At 47.3% G+C, this 19341-nt stretch overlaps 1 protein-coding gene across 1 annotated transcript; it reads left to right on the top strand.

Moving 5' to 3' along the window:
- The first annotated feature begins 360 nt into the window (after window positions 1–360).
- On the top strand, window positions 361–15821 carry HTR3A (5-hydroxytryptamine receptor 3A). The gene is given in 11 exon segments (XM_028517011.2): window positions 361–564; window positions 2779–2945; window positions 4021–4065; window positions 6269–6378; window positions 7781–7950; window positions 11919–11935; window positions 11937–12080; window positions 12468–12551; window positions 12553–12679; window positions 12792–13013; window positions 15023–15821. Coding segments are annotated over 11 exon segments (1452 nt in total). The 5' UTR covers window positions 361–497; the 3' UTR covers window positions 15322–15821.
- Window positions 15822–19341: the final 3520 nt, after the last annotated feature.

The following is a 19341-nucleotide window of genomic DNA, read 5'->3' as shown; positions in this document are numbered from 1 at the left end:
CTCTGTCACTCTGTAGCACAAGAGAGTGACCCTACTGCTCTTCCTCCTCACCCCACTCAGCCCCAGCCCAATGCTGGGAAATACATGCCATGGGATGTAAAGCAAAGCAGTGGTCTGGAGCACCTCCAAGCAGACAGGCTGTACTCTTGCTGCAGGGGCTTCTGCAGCCCACTGACCCCCCACCTGGCAGAATGGATGGACGGAGCTTCAGAGGAATGACATCAACAGGGCAGGCTCCTCCCTCAGTGGTTCCATCCCCTTCCCTCCCACCCTGAAACCTGATTCAGCTGAAGGATTGATTGCAGGAAAACTTGGCAGCTTCCCAACCCTGGTGGCCCAGGCAGTGTGAGGATACAGCCTCAGAAGGTGCTGGGAGCAGCCTGGAGAGGCAGGCTGGCTGGGACATGAGGTTGGCCAAGTGCAAACATCCTGGCCTTTGACAGGACTCACCCTAAACACCAGTCCACTCCAAGGCCCCCACGCCATCGGAGCTCACCATGTTGCTGAAGGTGCCACAGACGCTACTGGCCTTACTTCTGCCCGTGCTCCTGACACAGGGAGAAGGTAAGGCAGTGATGGAAGACAAGTAGGACTGGCTGGCTATCTACAGAGGGGCGGTAGGGGGTGCTTGATTCCTCCCAGGCTTGAGGGAAGTTGGGTTTTTGAATGGGAATGACTGAAGGAAAGTCAGGAATCGTAACACATATGAGCATAAGAGCATTTTGAGGTACGATGGTCCAGCTAGAAAGTTGAGGAGGTTGAGCCCTGGGTGAGAGCAGAGCTTTCTGAGGGGCGTGGAGCAACTTGCTGTATTGGAAATACATAGACACATGCAGGAGAGGGGTTTCTCTCCTCTTTGCTCTGCCCCTAAACTCATCGAAAGGCAGCTCATTTGTTCCACCCCATCGTGTCATAAATGAGAATGGTGTGGTCCAGACAGGCGAATGATTTATTCAAGGTCACACAGCTTGTTAGCAGCAGAATGGAGACCAGAACTAAGGTAGTCATCTTTCCTCAGCTTCACCAGTTTTGTTGCATGGGTTCTCTGGGTCTTTGTTTCCCAAAGTTTCCTTTCAGAGCTCAACTCCAATAACTCAAAACTTCTCTCTGAATTCCTGCCCCTCCGTCCTGCCTCTAATGTGGATACAGGGTGTTTTAGTAAGGTCTTTTGTTTTAGGAAACAAAAGATCTGTTTCCTTTGCTGCAGATAGTATTTATTCCCCATTTTAGAAGGTTTTCTTCTCAGCCAGAGTTGGGCTGAAGCTGGGGCTGGGGCACAACTAGGCTGTACACGGGGCTGGGCAGATATGCAGGGCTTGAAGGCATGATGCTTTTTCAGCCCTGTGAGTTGTTATTAGGGAAGCTCAGTGGAACAATCAAGCCTGGCTACAAAGTTATGACTCTCCTGGCACTTCCCTCCCAGAAATGGCCCCTTTCTCCAAGGCCCTCTCCAAGTGGTCTGAATCCCAGGCAATAGTATCTGGGCTGTTGCTGCTATAGTGAAGATACACAGGGCTCTGGGTTTGAATCTCAGTTCCTCCACTTTCGGGGTACAATACTCACCTTTCTGAGCCTTGGGAATTCTTATCTGTGAAGTGAGCTATCATGACAGACAACTGAGGGAGCTCTTCTAAGACTGAAATGAATAATGTTAAGTGACATTATTTCAAAGGAAATGCTCAGTAAATGCTCTCTTGTCTTTCCTCTCTCTCTCTGCTCTTCTCTGTCCTGAGGGAAGCTGTAAGTTTATCAGAGATAGGTGAGTGAGAGGCAGGAAGGGGACTCTGTAGGACCAATGTGCTGCACAGGTTGCATACATGACAGACTAGATGGAAGAAGAGGCAGCGCTCTTTAGAGAAAGCCAGGCCTTCTGGTCTCACCCTGCCAGTCCCCTCAAGGCTCTGTGGCCCATACCCTGGTCTTCTAGGGTGCTCCTCTCCCTGAAAAAATGCCTTTTACTTTCATATTTCTTGTCACCTTTCAGGAAGTGCTTCTAGTATTTCCCAGAAGGACATCTGAGGTGCACATGAAATCCCCAGAGAATTGGGGTAGGGCCTAGGAGGTCAGTTTTCTCATCACTGTTTTGCCCTTGCAGGCCTCTTGCTCTGGAACAATTTGGTTTCTCTTTGCTTCCTCCACACCTCACACCAACCCTCTTCCTAACCTCATCAAATTTCCCACCCAAAAAGGATACCTGGCAAACCCTCTCCCAGGAGTTTGTGTACACGTGGATATGGGAGAGGGGAACTTCTTGGAGTGGATTTTGCAGGCAGGAAAGGAGTTGTCATTTTTCACTGGATGTCCACCCTTCTTTTTTTGTCAGCTGCAGGTTGAGGTCAAGGAGACAACAAGCTGTGTGGACACTGAGATTGACCTTGACTACGGCAAACCCTCCTGCAGACCTCTGGGCTTAGAAATTATGCACTTGGAACCACTTTTTTGGTACCCTTCTCACCTTCCAGTATCACACACCCAGGGCCAGCTCCTCTCTTTCCCCAGAGCCCCTCAACCAGGGCTGACCTCCTCTGAGCAGGTTTCTTCTCTCAGCATTTCTTGGCCCTTGGCCTACTTTAGATCTCACCTGTCTTGTGTCACCTTCTCTTACAATCTAGCTCTGTCTCTCATGTAAATGAACATGTAGGTTACGCTTATGAGATAATACTTTTGAATTATGGAGGAATCTCTGCAGATAAAGTAGAAATTTCAGTTTGTGGGGTTATCTGCAAATCTAGTGAGGTGACTCAGGCTCTGATGTCCACTGTGAACTATTCTTCCCAGCCAGGCATAGAGGAGGCCTCCAGGCCCATAACACCTCCAGGCCCACTCTGCACAAGCTGTCAGATCACCTCCTGACCAACTACAAGAAGGGTGTGCGACCCGTGCGGGACTGGAGGAAGCCAACCACCGTATCCATTGATGTCATTGTCTATGCCATCCTCAGCATGGTGAGTGCTCAGCCCCAATGTGTCCCAGCTCAGAGGTGGCAGGTTGAGGTGGGAGGCCATGTGAAACCAAGTCATCCACTGGGCAGCATGGTGGACATTCAAGTACTCATAGTATCTGGGGCCTGGCATCATGGCTGGGGACAGACTGTAGCACTCACCTCCTACAGAGCTGCCCAAACCAGGAAACTGGAGTTACCTATGTGACTGCCTCTCCCACACTCCTACATCCAGCGGGTCACTTGCTACATGTGGATCTTCACACATTGTACCATGTCTCCCTTTGTAAGCTGTGTGAGGGTTGAGACCACCCTATTCACCTCCATGCCCTACATCACACAGGTCCATGGTACATGGTGGGTGTTACTTAATGGTTGTTGAGGAGTGAGTTAATCATAAATCAATTAATTAATTGATTCCTTCATCAATTACACTAGTAGGGTGGGGTGCACTGCCCAGTACAGGAGGTCACACATTGGGCAGAGATGAACAAGAAGGCAATTGCAGAGATTCAGGCTATTGTGTTGGATTAGGGTGGGCAGAAGCTGACTTCACAGTCTCCATTGCTGTCCATGTGGTCGTTTTGGAAAGGGAAGCTGCTAATTGTATGAGAGAGAGGGAGAGTGATGAATTTTTTACTCTGTGTGGTTTTGTACCTCTTGACTTCATACTAGGGCAGGAGATAGATATAAGTCTGTGTGTGTTTGTGTGTGTGTATATATATAAAGTCTATATATATATAGAAACATAGTCTATATATAGTATTGTTATATGTGCTTTGAATTATCTTCTATTACTTTATGCATGTCATATATGTAAAATATATAACATAGTAGATATAATAGGAGATATATAACTACACGTCTATGTGGTTGAAGAAGAAATCACTGTATTTCTTTCTATATGCATCCTAGTAAAAGACCAACTTTTCCTGGCTGGCCCTTCTCCTGCCCCTTTTCTTCACTCTCACTTCTCAAGGAAATAGAACACAAAGTAGCAGCTTTTCCTGGGGTTCATGTGTACAGGGTGGACCCCAGCCCACAAGACCACCTAAGCCAAGCTCCCTTTCCTTTCTCAGGATGAGAAGAATCAGGTACTGACCACCTACATCTGGTACCGGCAGGTGAGCAGGCCAGCCCTTTGCCCCCAACCTCATTTCCTGGGGCAGAACTTACCCTTCCAGGAAGGATTGCTCCACCCCAGGGTGTTGGGAACCTCAGAGGCCTTGATGAGGGAAGGTGGGGGGAGGTTCATGGGTGTATTCAGCATGAGATCCAGAAGTCTGGGCTCCCCTAACTCAGGACTGGGAGTGGAAGGGAACTGAAAAATCAGTGGAGGAGGAATCCCCTGAACCCGCTCTGGGTCTTGCAGTTCTTCATGGCATCCCAAACCAGTGCGTGTCCAACCTTTGCTGAATGAACACCTTCAGTGACTGGGGACCCAGAGGCAGCTACTTCACTTTCAAACAGCTCTAATTGCTAGAGAATCTTCTTTCTATTAAGCCAAACTGGACAACAACCAAATTGGGTGATTGAAACAGGATAAATCCATCCACTCAGTCTTCATGTCTTTGGCGATTTCCCAGTCTTCCAGCTGCTGATGGTCGTTGGTTAGGCACTGATATGTGGAACTTCTGAGGCCTTGGCAGCAATTCTGGCTTGGAGCTGGTGGGGAGGGCAGACAAATAGTGGTGGCTGCAGTCCACAGGTGTGTTCTGCTGTGGTAGTTACTGGGCATGTGGGGAAAGTGTCAGAACAGAGGGGAAGCCAAAGCCACTCAAGGCAGAGGCAGAAGAGGGTAGGCAGGGAGATGAGGGCAGTTCATCGAGATCAAGCCTGAGAGAGCCTCTGGGTATATGCCTGGCATACAAGGGTCTCTGTTAAATCTCCCCCTGCCCTTCCTGGACACACTGCACCACAACCAGCTCATGGGACAGAAGTGGGGTAAAAGAAGCATCCAGATGCTGATTCCTGACACACTGTTCCCTTTCTGTCTCAGAGAGATCTGAGCACACACTGCCTCAGGTGAAGGGACCCAAGCTAGAATAGGCATCCTGGGACTCTTTTCCTGGGACACAGTGCCTAGATGCCACCTCTGGACCTCTAGAGTCACCTGTCTGCCCCAGCAGTCAGGGGATGCCAGTCTACTACAGACTAAGTGACTGGAATTAGAGACACAAACTAGACCCACAATGGGCTCACAGACTAGCGCAGACCACAGACATGTGAACAGACATTTACATGCAGCCACCCCAAGGCAGCAAGGCAAGATGTGAAGTATGAAAGCACAGAGGAAACACATACGCCTACTTGGGAGTGAATAGACAGTGCCTTAAGCCTAGAACGGTGAGTAAGACTCACCTTGATAAAGAAGACAGAGATTACAGTATGGGAGAGGGAGCAGAGTATTTAGAGATGTGGAGGTTTCCACAGCATTTAATTCCATGTGGCTAGAGTGTAGACTTCACAGAGAGGCATGGCAAAAAAAAAATGGTGGAGACAAATTATGTAGGCCTTTGTTGACCACAAAGTTTAACTTCATCCTATTGCCAATGAGGCACCACTAAAGAGTTTTAAGCAAGACAGTGACATGATAGAATTTACATTTTATCTTTCTGTAATGGTATTATCCATTATATTCTATTTTATAACCTTTTTGATGTGTGTTCTTTGCTTTTTTCCTAGTGATTTGAAAGATATTCTTATTTTAATCTAGTCATGCTTATATTCACTTCACACTATTTTGTCTAGTTATCAATGATCATAAATAAACATAGACTATATGCTTCTGAAGCATACACCCAATGCAGTATTTAGTAGGCCAGTCCTCATAGGCCACTTCCACTGACCCACCATCTTTTTCCCATGTTTTCAAATAGAATGTGAAATGATAAAACACAGATCTATTTTAGGTCAGTCATTCTGGTAGGATAGTGGAGAATGCATTGACCAAACTTAGCAGTAACCATCTCTGCCCTGTGAGGTGCTTGCTATTATCCCCATTTACATATGTGCAGACCAAGACCCAAGAAAGTATTTGTTTAAAATCCCTCAGTTGGTGGCAGGGGTTTCAAGACATTAGAAATGACTGAATGCTTTCACTAGGAGAGGATATAGCTATGTTGTGTTTGTATATAGGGAGTGCATGAGTGCAGAGGTGGGAGGCTCTCAGGTACCCGAGTGTTTTGGGTGCCAAAGACACCCAGATTTCTCCAAGAAGATGCCCACCTGTCTCCTGGCACTGAGTGGTGAAGTTGGCCTGAGCTGGGGACAGCCCCCAGCTGAGACAGAGAGGGCTACCCCTGACCATTCCTGCTCCTTCTCTAGTACTGGACTGACGAGTTCCTCCTGTGGAACCCTGAGGACTTCGACAACATCACCAAGCTTTCCATCCCCACAGACAGCATTTGGGTCCCAGACATTCTCATCAATGAGTTGTGAGTACTGCCCTCAGATGCTGGGCGGCCAGATAGCTCCCGGCTGGGGAAGGCTGGGGCAGGGAGACCAGGTCACTGTTGCTGCATTTGGGATGTCACACCCAGACTTGTAGAGTGGTAGGTCAATTAGTTGCAGTCCAAATTCCCTGTTGTCTTTCTCTCCCCCTGCCTTTTTTTTTAAACTCCTCTTTTTCTATGCTTCATGTTAAAACTCTGCACTTCTTGATCCATGGGCCCCTTCCTGGGGAAAGGAAGACAGTGAAGGAATTCACTGTTATAATAGCCAAATGAGGGACAGCTGCAAGGGACAGTAACGTTACTGAAAGGAATGAAGTGGTGGTGGTGGTGTCCACTGTTCCTGGCCACAGGGGAGATATGGGGCTAGTAGACAGTGACATCTCTCAAGTCACACATGTGCCTGATCAGCCATGAATTGCACTCTCAATCTGAAGTGGGTCCCACTAGCCTTTGTTCTCAGCAACCAGACATTGTCTCTTTGGTCCCAGTCAACATTCCTTCTCCCCATCCTTCAGGTTCCTTCAGGTTTTAGTACCTGGGCTTCTGGGGCTAGTGCAAAGAACATGGCTGGGGGAGATGAACAGAAGGAGAAGGTGGCGGGGGGGGCAGTCACCTTCTGCCCAGGACTCACTGCATTGCCCAAATCCGGGGGTGCCACTCACACTGTTTTTCACGAGAGGCAGTTCACCTAGAGTCTGTGCCCTGCATAGTTCAGGCCAGAGAGATTCCGGGACATTCCAGTTTCTGGCCACAGTGAAGCAGCTTTAGTCTTCAGTTCTTATCTCTCAGCCCAATTCCACAGAAGGCCGAAGGCTCAGGACCCTGGGCTCAGACCACTGCATGCCACAGTGGTCACTTGGGAGACCCCAGGGGTCAGGAATCTGCTGAGAAAGCAGAACAAAGTCTCTGCCTTGCCCCAATTCTTCTCAATGATTTTTCTAGTTCCTTTTTCTCCAGAGATTATTAGTCTCATTTCACAGGACTTCTAGCAATGGGAGGTCAGGACAACTCAACTCAGGGTGGAACCCACCAACCTGCCCGTTGCCATGGGACTGATCATCCTGGGAGTAGAGCTCTGAGCAGGATAGAGGGGGCAGCATAAGCACAGCTAAGTATACATACTCCTTGGAGTCCGTGGTGTTTGGAGCCCACGGATCAGGCCTGCCTTTCGTGGCTAGGGTGCCAGAGGGATGAAGGAGAAATGCCTTTATTCAGGAATACATGACAAGTAGCCATGCATTATCTAAGATAGGTAAGGTTAGAAAAAACAGAGTCCATGTAAAACTATGTTGCTGCCTTGGCCCTTCCTGAATTTCTTTCCCCGCTGGGTGGCTCAGGGCTTGATCTGCTTTTAAGCCCCAAACTGACCCTTCTTCCTGGCCAGCGTGGACGTGGGGAAGTCTCCAGATATCCCATATGTGTATGTCCGGCATCACGGTGAGGTCCAGAACTACAAGCCCCTCCAGGTGGTGACTGCCTGCAGCCTCGACATCTACAACTTCCCCTTTGATGTACAGAACTGCTCCCTGACGTTCACCAGCTGGCTGCACACAAGTGAGTACAGGGGTGCCCTCCAAAGGCTGGGGCTCAGCGGGGGCCAGGGGCACCTGAGTGAGGAGCACATCCTGGATGCAGTCTCCCTCACCCAACTTACTTACTTGCCACTTATTTCTTTTCCTTCTCTTTTCTTTCTTTCTTTTTTTTTTTCAGTTTCATTGATTCCTAGAGATGGGACATTGCACACTGTGTAAGAATGTATTCATTTAACAGTTATTAAATTCTATACATGGGGCACAAGAATAATACCAATAAGTTCTCTGATAAACTGGAACTATTCCCTGTACTTTCTTCACAATCTGTTTCTCTTTGCTGTTGTTGTGTAATATTTTAAAGAAAAGCAGCAAGATACCAATGAAAAAGCAGTCACAGCTACCACTCTGGGATTTGGGAGACCTGGGTTCTGGTCCTGGCTCTACCCTGTACCCACTCACTGCGGTGATATGAGTAAGATCTGCTCAGAATGTCACTTCCCTCATCTACATAAATGAGGTTTAAGACAGACATGCAGTTTGTAATGGTACTCAGTGGACTACAGGGGTGCTTTACTGGTTTTACAAATACCCAATATTAATTTCACAGGTTCTGGGGCTCCTGTGAGACTTCCATCCATATCCATCCATATGCCCAATCAAAATTTCTTTTTTTTTGCTTAACCAAATAGTTTTACTGTCCTCAGTGACCGACATTATAATCTTCTCTCTCTTTTTCAATGTTATACAATTTCATACTTAAGATATCAAGATGAGGATTTCTTTCCTTCTTTCTTTTTTTTAACCTGCTTGAAATTTACTGGGTTTCTTGGATCTGAGGACTGGAATCTTTCAATGATTCTGGGAAGTTCTCAGCCTTTATGTCTTTGAATATTTTTTCTTATTTTATCATGTCCTTCTAAAATTCCAAATAGATACAGATTAGACTGTCTTATTCTGTCCTCCATGTCTCTTATCCACTTTGACATAGTTTCTACCTATGTGTCTCTGGACTGTATTCCAAACAGTGCCTTCAGATCTGCTGTCTAGCTCACTGGACTCTTCATCTATGTGTGATCTGCTGTTTAGCCAATCCATGGAGCTTTAATCTCAATAATATATTTTTCATTCCTAGGTAGTCTATTTGAACCTTTTAAAATCCATTTGTTCTTTATTCACACTTTCAATCTCTTCAGAAGTCTAACCAAACATATTAAAATCAGTTATTTTTAAGCAATTGATTTATTTGTTTTTATTGAGGTATAATATACCTAACATAAAATTACCATTTTAACCATTTTAAGCATACAGTTCAGTGGTATACAGTCCATTCACGTTGCTGTGCAACCATCAGCATCATCCATCTCCAGAATTTTTATTTTTTAATATATAACGTTATTATGTTTTTTCCCTTATCATTTAGTCCCCTTATACTCTCTTCCCCCCAGCAATCACCACCCTGTTGTCCATGTCTTTGAGTCATTTTTCCTTTTGCTCAATCCCTCCTCCCTCTAACCTCCCCCCAACTAGCTATCATCTATGAGTCTGTCTCTGTTCTGCATGTTAGTTCAGTTTGTTCATTAGATTCCACATATGAATGAAATCATATGGTATTTATCTTTCTCTGACTGGCTTATTTCACTTGGCATAATGTTCTCCAGGTCCACTCATGTTGTTGCAAAGGGTAAGATTTTCTTTTTTATGGCTGAGTAGAACTCCATTGTGTAAATGTCCCATAGTTGTTTTATTTTTTTAAAGATTTTATTTATTTATTTTTAGAGAGAGGGGAAGGGAAGGAGACAGAGAGAGAGAGAGAAATATCAATGTGTGGTTGCCTCTCATGTGCCCCTGCTGGGGACCTGGCCTGCAACCCAGGTATGTACCCTGACTGGGAATCGAACTGGTGACCCTTTCTTTGGTTTGCAGGCCCACACTCAATCCACTGAGCTACACCACCCAGGGCCCATAGTTGTTTTATCAATTCATCTGTTGATGGACACTTGGGCTGCTTCCATATCTTGGAGATTGTAACTAACACTGCAATGAACATAGGGGTGATTTTGTTCTTTTAAATTAGTGTTTTGGGTTCCTTCAGTTATAGTCCCATCACTTGTTTTCTTAATGCACTGAGCCACTGCTTCCTTGTCCTCCAAATGGGATTAATATGGTAGCCCTATGTTTCCTTCAGTCATTATGCTGGTTGAATGAGACCATGTAAACTGACTGAAGACACCCAGTAAGATACAATACTTTCCCAATATCACTATCAGGAGCTGGCACTCAGTGTCTCTCAAAGCCACCCACTTCTCTCCACTGATGCGCCCTCCCCTAATTCAGCCTCCCTGACCTCATGCCCACGTTTCTGTGGTAGCCTCCTAGTGGGTCCCCTCCTTCATTCTTGTCCCCTCCATTCATGCTCCTCAGAGCAAGTGGAGATCTTAATTGAAATGTAAATCTCATCATATCTCTCTGTGCTTAAAACCCTCAAGAGCTTCCCAGCACTTACAGAACAGCACTTACAAACAGAAGTTATATCCTCCACCTGGCCAACATGGCCCTGCAAAGTCTGGGCAGGCCCACAGCGCATTCCTCCAGCCTCATCTCATTCCCCTGAGATCTGGCTGCCTCCTCCCCATGCCCACTGTGCCTCTGTTTTCCCTTTATCACATGCTGCTTCCTATCCTAGGCCACCTTGCCCCTACTACTCCCTCTCCTGCTTCCTTCTTGTTCCATTCCTGCCCCCAACCACACTTGGATTGGCCAACTCCTTCACTCACCTTTGAATCACAGCCTCAGTGTCAGTTCCTTGGAGAAGCTCCCTATCAGTCCCCACACTAGACATCCCAATGCCCAAATTATAGCCTCCTGTTTTTCTTCCACTTCTATTGCATTTGTAAGTTCTTGTTCTATGTCTACTTCTCTACCAGATATAAACTGAGAGAGGGGCAGGGACACGATTATTTCCCACCATTAGATGCCCATCACAGTCCCTGGCACAGGCAAGGTACTGAGAGACTTATATTGAGTGGACAAACATTAGGTGCTCACTCAGGTCTACTGAAGTGAGTGTCACACTACTGCAAAAAGTCACCCTCCATTTCTATTCTAATTTTATTACATTCACTGTGAGTTGCAAAAGTATGTGACTTCCTGAACAAAACCCAAAATTACAATAATCTTTGAACTTTGACTTCTACCCTCATTTTCAAACTCTTCACAACTCCCCACACCGAGGCTTAACTTTCGCAGTATAAACTTCAGATCCTCCTCTATCCTTTGCATATACACACATATAACATATCTATGGGAAGTACATGGAAATTATAGGTTTCTATATAATATCATTATGCTACTGCTACCTTGTCTCTTTTTACTCACAACAGATATAGGACATTTTTTCCAAGTTAGTGCATATTTAGATATCCCTCATAAATTCTGACTGCTGTGGAATAAACCCCATGGTTTTGGATTATTAGGTTAGAGTTTATTAGGTAATTTTCTGGACTGATGGACTTTTAGGTCTTTCCCATAGTCTTGCTGAAATGGATATTTTGTCTTTCTAGTATGTGTGTATATCTGTTTCTTTAGTATAGACACAGAGACACTAAACTATTATTCCATAAGTGGGGATTTTGCTTGTTTCCTTATTCAGGCTTCTCTGTGAAGGCAAAGGGGAACAGTATTGACTTATGTTCACTTTCTAAATGGGTAAATCTAACAGGAAAACCTAGAAAGGTGAGCAAAAAGTGTGTGCGTTGGTGGGAGGGCTTTTTAAGAAAAGGTTTGTTTGGTTTGTTGAATTTTGCTATGTGTTTCATCCAAGACTTCATTTCCCTCACCACAGCCCCCACTACATAGATGGGTACAGTATGCACAACTACTTCAGCTTATAGCTGAGGAAACTGAGGGTGCAGATTAAGAGCTGAAATATACTAAGCCATGTGGGTGCTCCAGACACCAGACCCCAGAGCTGGCTTATTTCTTTCCTCTCAGTCCAGGACATCAACATCCTCCTTGTGGCGCTCACCAAGAAAAGGTGAGTTCGACAAGAGCGTCTTCATGAACCAGGGCGAGTGGGAGCTTCTGGGGGTGCGACCCAGTTCCGGAAGTTCAGTATGGAAAGCAGTGACTGGCTATGCAGAAATGAAGTTCTAAGTGTGAGTGGAACAGGGAGTGGAGGTGGGGAAATAATGACCAGAACTGCTGGATCATCATACCCAGGTACCCTTATGGAGACACATGGGGAGGAACCCATGGGTCAGGAATGTGACCCTGACCTTTGCCCAAGTCCAGGGTCACATTCATCTCACACTCACTTCAATGAGGTAGATGGACAACAACTGAATTTTTCCTCATTTATCCTGAACAGCCATAAGCCTGTGTCCGGAGGCATGATGTTGGGGCTGTCCATGTCCTTCTCTGCCAAAGCAGGTTGAAAACTCCACCAAGCAAGGGGGTCAGGGATGGGGTGTGGTTCCTGGGCACCACCCATCCTTGGGTGGTTCCTACCCGACTTCCTCCAGAGCTCTTTCCTGGTCCCAGGTGGTCATCCGCCGGCGGCCCCTGTTCTATGTGGTCAGCCTGCTGCTGCCCAGTATCTTCCTCATGGTCATGGACATTGTGGGTTTTCTACCTGCCCCCGGAGAGTGGTGAGAGGGTCTCCTTCAAGATCACACTCCTTCTGGGCTACTCTGTCTTCCTGATCATTGTGTCTGACACACTGCCAGCCACTGCCATCGGCACTCCCCTCATTGGTAAGGCCTGCTCCTGAGGAAGATCTTGGTGTGGCTGAGGACCCGAGGAATGGACCACTCCCACCTCCTGTATGTGTCTCCCCCTCTCTCCCCCCTTGCCCGGGGCACACAGGTGTCTACTTTGTTGTGTGCATGGCTCTGCTGGTGATAAGCTTGGCTGAAACCATCCTCATCGTGCGGCTGGTGCACAAGCAAGACCTGCAGCAGCCTGTGCCTGCCTGGCTGCGGCGCCTGGTTCTCGAGAAAGTCGCCCTGCTGCTTTGCCTAGGGGAGCAGCCAACTTCCCATAGGTGCCCTGCCACCTCCCAAGCCACCAAGAGTGATGATTGCTCAGGTGAGAGGGAAAGGGGAGTCCTGTATGAAGGGGCCACTTCTGACCTGGATGCAGGGACATGGTGGAGGGTCTCTGGAGTATATGCCATACCCAGAGCCTGGGCAAGGCCTGGGAACCAGGTGGTGCCCTGCACATGGCACCCCACACACAACCTCATCAGGAAGGAGCAGCCCAAAATGTCAATCTTTCTACACCTTCACATGTTCTCATCAGCCTGGGTGTGTGGACAGGGTAAGGGTAGGAGTCCCAGAGGCCAAGCTGAGACCTTCTGGCTGAGAGTAGCTTCTCTCTGAAGACCCCAAACTGGGTCAAATTAATGCCCCCCAGGTAGTTATCTGACTCCTTGCAACATGTGGTTAAATATTGCAGCCAGGAATTCTAAAACACTCTAAATCTTTTTAAAAATTTATTTATTTACTTTCGTAGAGAGAGGGGAAGGGAGGGAGAAAGACAAGGAGAGAAACATCGATGTGCAAGAGATACATTGATTGGTTGTCTCTCCCACACCCCAACTGGGGACCTGGCCTGTAATACAGGCATGTGCCCTGACTGGGAATTGAACCAACAACCTTTTGGTTCACAGGCCCAACACTCAACCCACTGAGCCACACTAGCTAGGGCTAAAACTCTCTAATTCTAATCAACTCAAAGAACCTTAGAATTTTAACTACTTATGAGACAGAGAGACAGGGGTGCAGAGAGACACTAAGTGTGGAGCTCATACCCCCTGAGGAATTCATACAGCAGCCATTTGCTGTGGTCATGGTGGGTAGTTTGTTGGTATATTTTGAGCACTTGGGGCCAGGCACGTGCCAAGCATTTTCTGTGAGTTATCCCAGTGGTGGCCCACTAGGATTCTCATCCTCATTTTTCAAATGAGGAAACAGGGTTACATAGAGGCCAAATAGCTTGCTCTAAGTCACAGAGCCAGGAACTGGTAAAGCGTGATTTGAAATCGGGCCCATCTGACTCGAAGCTAGTGTTTGAAACCACTTCACCCCGCCACACTCCTTTTTGCCCTCTCTTCTGGCGAGAAGGCTGGGCCTTTTACAGATGTTCTATTAACCTAAGACCATCTCAACATGATCTAATGAGCTACAGCAACAATTTTCCTCTCATGGCATATATAAACTAATTACTAAAATTCTGCAGCACACCAAAATATATGGTATATTTTTTAGCAGACCTGACAAATAATAGGTATAAGTTGATTCATTCATACCGGATGGCTATTGCTGTTTTAGCTGTTGTCATTTTTTTTTTTTTGTATTTGACAATAGGGTAAAGAGGTCAGTGCCCTTGACTAATAGTCAGGTATTGCATGTTTTAAAAATTCTTGCAGCACCTGTGTGTCTCAGCACACCTACTGAAAATTGCTGAGCTCGAGCACCAGCCTAAGGCCCAGTCTCACCTGGTGAAAGCAGCCCTATCTGAAGGTGTGTTTTCTGGTGCAGGAGGATTCAGTCATGGAGATAAGGGTGCCGAGGCAATACACATAATGGAGAATACAGTGGGTTCAGGCTCTAGATATCTAGCCCTTGGTGACCACTATTAAATATTGCTCCAACTGTGTGACCACATGCTAGTCACTTAACCTCTCTGAGCTTTAGCACATTTATACAAAAAGTGTGGATATTTATTAACCCTACTCTGCCCTTTCATGGGGCTGTTATAAAGCTCAAGTGAAATAATGGAAATCAAATTGCTAGGGAAAGCCCATGAGTTTCTTTTAAAAAGTGCATGGGAAGCATAAACACCAAATTCATGATGCTGGCGACTTGGGGAGGGGAGGGAGGATATGACTAAGGAGGGGAATACAGGAGTCTTTGATTGTATTGGCTTTCTTAAGTTGCTTGAGTTGGATGGTGGGTACATATTTATGTCAGTTATTCTCAATACTCTTTATGTCTGAAATTGTTCATAATAAAAATTTCTACAGGCTAAAGAAACATAAGGGACAGGCCATGTGGCTGGGGCTCCCTCCCTTGCCAATACTCTTCTCCTTCTAGACATGGGAAACCACTGCAGCCATTTGGGAGGACCCAGGGACTTGGACAAGACCCTGAGGGGCAGAGGCAGCCCTCCCCCACCGCCGCGAGAGGCCTCCCTGGCTGTGCGTGGGCTGCTCCAGGAGCTGGCCTCCATCAGGCACTTCCTGGAGAAGCGAGAGGAGAGTCGAGAGGTGGCCCGGGACTGGCTGCGCGTGGGCTCCGTGCTGGACAGGCTGCTCTTCCGAGTATACCTGCTGGCGGTGCTGGCCTACAGTATCACCCTGGTCACACTCTGGTCCATCTGGCAGTATTCCTGATGAGTGCAGCCCAGCAGGGGGAAGGTACTGCTTAGGGTGGGGATGGCAGATTTCAGGGCCCAGGGAATGCCAGAGATATTCTCAAAACACATACACAGTTCCATCCCTGTTTCCAATGCCAATTTATCCCAGCAATCCTGAACCAGGGCCTTAACTCCTCCCCCAAAACCTTAGCGTTCAAGACCCTTACAATCTCCCCCCACCCATCTGTCCATTATGGCTTTAAAACAAATTGCCATAGATCAGAAGGAACCCATGTATCCCCTAACTTCACTCTATATATCTGTGCATTAAGCCTCAGTCTTCCCATTGGCACCTTCCTAAATAAGGCACTTTGGAATTCCCCTCCTCTCCCTCGACGTTGCTTTCTGATTGAAGGCAAACCAACTCTTTACTACTCGGGCCTGATAACTGCATTAGGTTCATCCATCTCTAATGTCTCCTTCTTCACCTCACCTGTAACTACTTCCCTGAACACTCATGTGTCATCAGATGGTGGGAGTGGGGTAATAAAATGTGACAAATCCCCTCTTCTTGACCATTTGTCAGGATCTGGGTGTGTGGATGAAGAGGTTTAAAGTTACTGGTGAAAATGAGGTTGGAGGATTACCTGTGGTTTCCATTGTCTGGTGTTTCCTGCCCCTAAGGAGTTGGTGGTGACCAAATGATGGCTGTTATAAGGAAGAAACAGCCCTGACTGGTGTGGCTCAGTGGGTTAGGCATCGTCCTGCAAATCCAAAGATCACTTGTTGGATTCCTGGTCAGGGCACATGCCTGGGTTGTGGGCCAGGTTCCCAGTTAGGAGGCAACCAACTGATGTTTCTCACCCTCTCTTTCTCCTTCTCTTCCCCTCTCTCTAAAAATAAATTAATTTTTTAAAAGAAGAAGAAGAAAAAATAGGAGGTGGGACTTAAGGTGGGAGGGTCAGGGCCATGAACACCTAGCAATGGAGAGGTGGGGAGAGGGCAACTCAGTTCTGTGATTTCTGGAAAGATGCTGGAAGGATCCACACAGTACCCCTGCAAGAGAATCCTGCAGAGGCATAGGAACATCAGCACCACGGCCAGCACCAGTGGGTTTGGCCTTTGAAAGACAGAGACAGCTGTGGTTTGATTTTTTTTTTTTTTAAATCTCCTTTGGGAACCCTCAGCAGCCAGCCCCTGCCACATCCACAGCAAGCAGGACCATGAGGGAGGCAGGAGACAGCATCAGGGGCATGGTCTTTCATCTCACTTGTTACTTCTGATTCCCTCTCCCAGATACAGGGTTTGAGACAGGCTGAGCAGCATCCCAACTCTATTAGTGCATCCCCCCTAACAAGCATTCAGAGAGAAAGAATGCCAGAACCCACCAGGAGTGGCCATTTCAGTGTCCTCTGTGTCTGCCTGAGGCTTGTTCTGTTTCTCCCTTTCTTCTGCCAGTCATGTCCCTCCTCCCTGTCTTGGGCTGCTTGTCACTCAGAGAAAAACATACACAGGGACTGAACACACCAGGTAAAGCAAAAGGACCCCAAAGTAATATCTGGAATGATTTGCTCCAGGTTGGCCAATTTTAAAGGATTCAGAATGAAACACTTGAAGCTATACCTTCCCTTGATCACAAACTCTGCAGTTCCACTTGGCAGATGATCCTGGGCAGAACCTTGGGCCCTTGGGAGCTTCATGTCTGAAAGAGCCTAGAAGCTGAGGAAGGGGGCTTCTCTGGTTTAGCTTCTGTCAGCTTCCTGTCACCCAGGTTCCTGAGCATGCAGCAAAAGCTCATTAAACATTGTCTAGCTGGCTGTTGGTTCCTAAGGCGAATGACCATGAGGTATCAGTGCAATATTCAACCCAGACATATGTGCTTTTGGTATAGTTAAGGATTTTGTATTTACCTTGGTTTTGTTGGTGGTAGATATCAGGGTCTCCCAAGAAAAAGCAATAGCTTATGGGGTTGTAGAGTAGCCCCCATTCACAACTGTTGCTTCATACTAAGTGGAGATTTTCATCCAATGCTCTCAGAATGGTCCTTGTGGCACGTACTTTGGAGCCTGGTCTTGGGACCAGGAGCTGCCCCACTGCACTTGAACTTGCTGGGCCAGTCATGCTGCATGATGAGCCTCATGTCTCAGGCCGAGAGAGAGAAAGTTAGATAGTCTGGTGCTGTCGATGCACCGCTGGCCAGGTCAGTAAGTGGGCAGCTATTGACAAAGCGTCCAACCAGAGAACTAGTAAGACTAATCAACCTATTGATTCCTCATCTCCCCCTCCCCATCCTTCACCCGCAATCATTGGGGCAACAGAGCCCAGCACTGAGGCAGCCAATTAACCACCTCAAGAATGAGCTGCCACGTGTGAACATCTTCTGCTCCACTAACCGCAGCCAATCAGTTCATCATCCACATCCAGGCTGCACTTCCCAGGGATGGGAAACTTAGGCTATGGCCAGGGAATCCCCATTGTACTAACTCTTGTCATTAGTACTGACCTTGGACTTCTCCCAAGGAGACCTTTACCCTGCCTGGGATATGAGAAGACCCAGAATCCCCCTCTCAACTGTTATATTTCCCATAATCCACTGCCTTCCCTCCTCCTGCCACTTTAGTCCATTCCTTCTCCTCTGTCCTGATCAGAGAGAGAAAATCAGACACCACCCTGTCTTTCTCAATGCTTCTGAGAAGCCTGCTGCTTCTGTATCTCATCTCTACTCCTTTCCATTCACCTATGAATATTCCCAGTTCTCACCTCCCTTTCCCATCTACTCACTTTCCAAAACCTGTCACTTCTACTCAAAAGATCAGATCAAAGCTATTGAAAGTGCCCAGCCCTCTGTAGGGCTCTATGCTGTGGAGACTGTAGGCATCTCAGGAGGCTGTCTTTCCTGCTGGAAGATGGCATCCTCTCTCTCTCTCTCTCTCTCCCTCCTCCTCTCTCTCTCCCTCCTCTCTCTCTCTCTCTCTCCTCTCTCTCTCATCTCTCTCTCTCTCCCTCTTCTCTCTCTCTCTCTCTCTCTCTCGATGACCTCAGGGCCCGTGGCTGGATTGGATGTTCTGCAGCTTTCGGGATAGTCCAGGGAGAGTAGCTGAGCTCAGAGTCAGGAGATGGGTTTAAGGGCGATTTCCCTGAGAGACTAGGAGGAGGACCAACTGCCTGGTGGGGTAAAGGAGGGGAGGGAGAGCCTGTGGAGAGGTGTTTCAGCATTCCCCCAGCCAGATTCTCCTCCCTCCCCCACCTCCCTCTAGTCTCTGAATCAATACATTTGGAATCTAATCTAATAACCAGAGATTTAACGAGGGGATAATGCGTGTGCAGCGGCCGGGCGCTTTGTCTCTTCTTTCAAGCGGCAGCTGGGGGCCCATTATCTGGGGACAATGCCCCATGCTAATCACTCCTCTCTCCTCCCAAGTGTTGTGGGGAGGGGCGGTGGGCAAGAGAGGGCAGCTCCTCCCCTGATTGGAGAGTAGGGGAGGGATGGTCGGGGTGCAGGGAGAAGTCGAGAAGGGCCTGGAAAGGGCCCCACAATTCTGTGGACCTGACACCAACTCATTGGCCTTCTCCCCAGCCCACACTGTTCGCCCTGCCAGGCAGAGTAGGGAGCCCACAGTGCACACAAACAGCAGATAATTACCTATCAGCTGCAGCACCAGTGGCTGGGAATTGGGTGGGTTTTTTGTTTTTTTTTTTTCTTTCCTCTAACTCAGTCCTCTATAATTTAAGCTCTCCTATTAAGGATTGTGATTGGCCAGCCCTGCCTGCCATGGCTTGAGATCAAACCCTGGCTCTAAAGACCATGAATACCCCTCTCTGAAACAGAAGCCTGCTTCCACATCCTCTATCTCTTCTATCTGGGAACTGACCAAAAAAAAAAAAAAAATCTGAGCTGTTCTAAATTAAAATTACAGCGGCCAGAGAGTTAAGAAAAGGAAAGAACAGTTACCCTGTTAATAGCTGTGGGCCGCTCTGACAAAAGACTGCTCACACTGTTTAGTGTATATTGAAACTTCCGATTAATTTCCAGGTGGCCATTTCCCAATTATTCTAA

Source organism: Phyllostomus discolor, chromosome 6 (genome assembly GCF_004126475.2).
Source record: "Phyllostomus discolor isolate MPI-MPIP mPhyDis1 chromosome 6, mPhyDis1.pri.v3, whole genome shotgun sequence".
NCBI lineage: Eukaryota > Metazoa > Chordata > Mammalia > Chiroptera > Phyllostomidae > Phyllostomus > Phyllostomus discolor.
The sequence above is the reverse complement of the archived record's forward strand: the minus strand, read 5'-3'. Positions and strand labels throughout refer to the sequence as shown.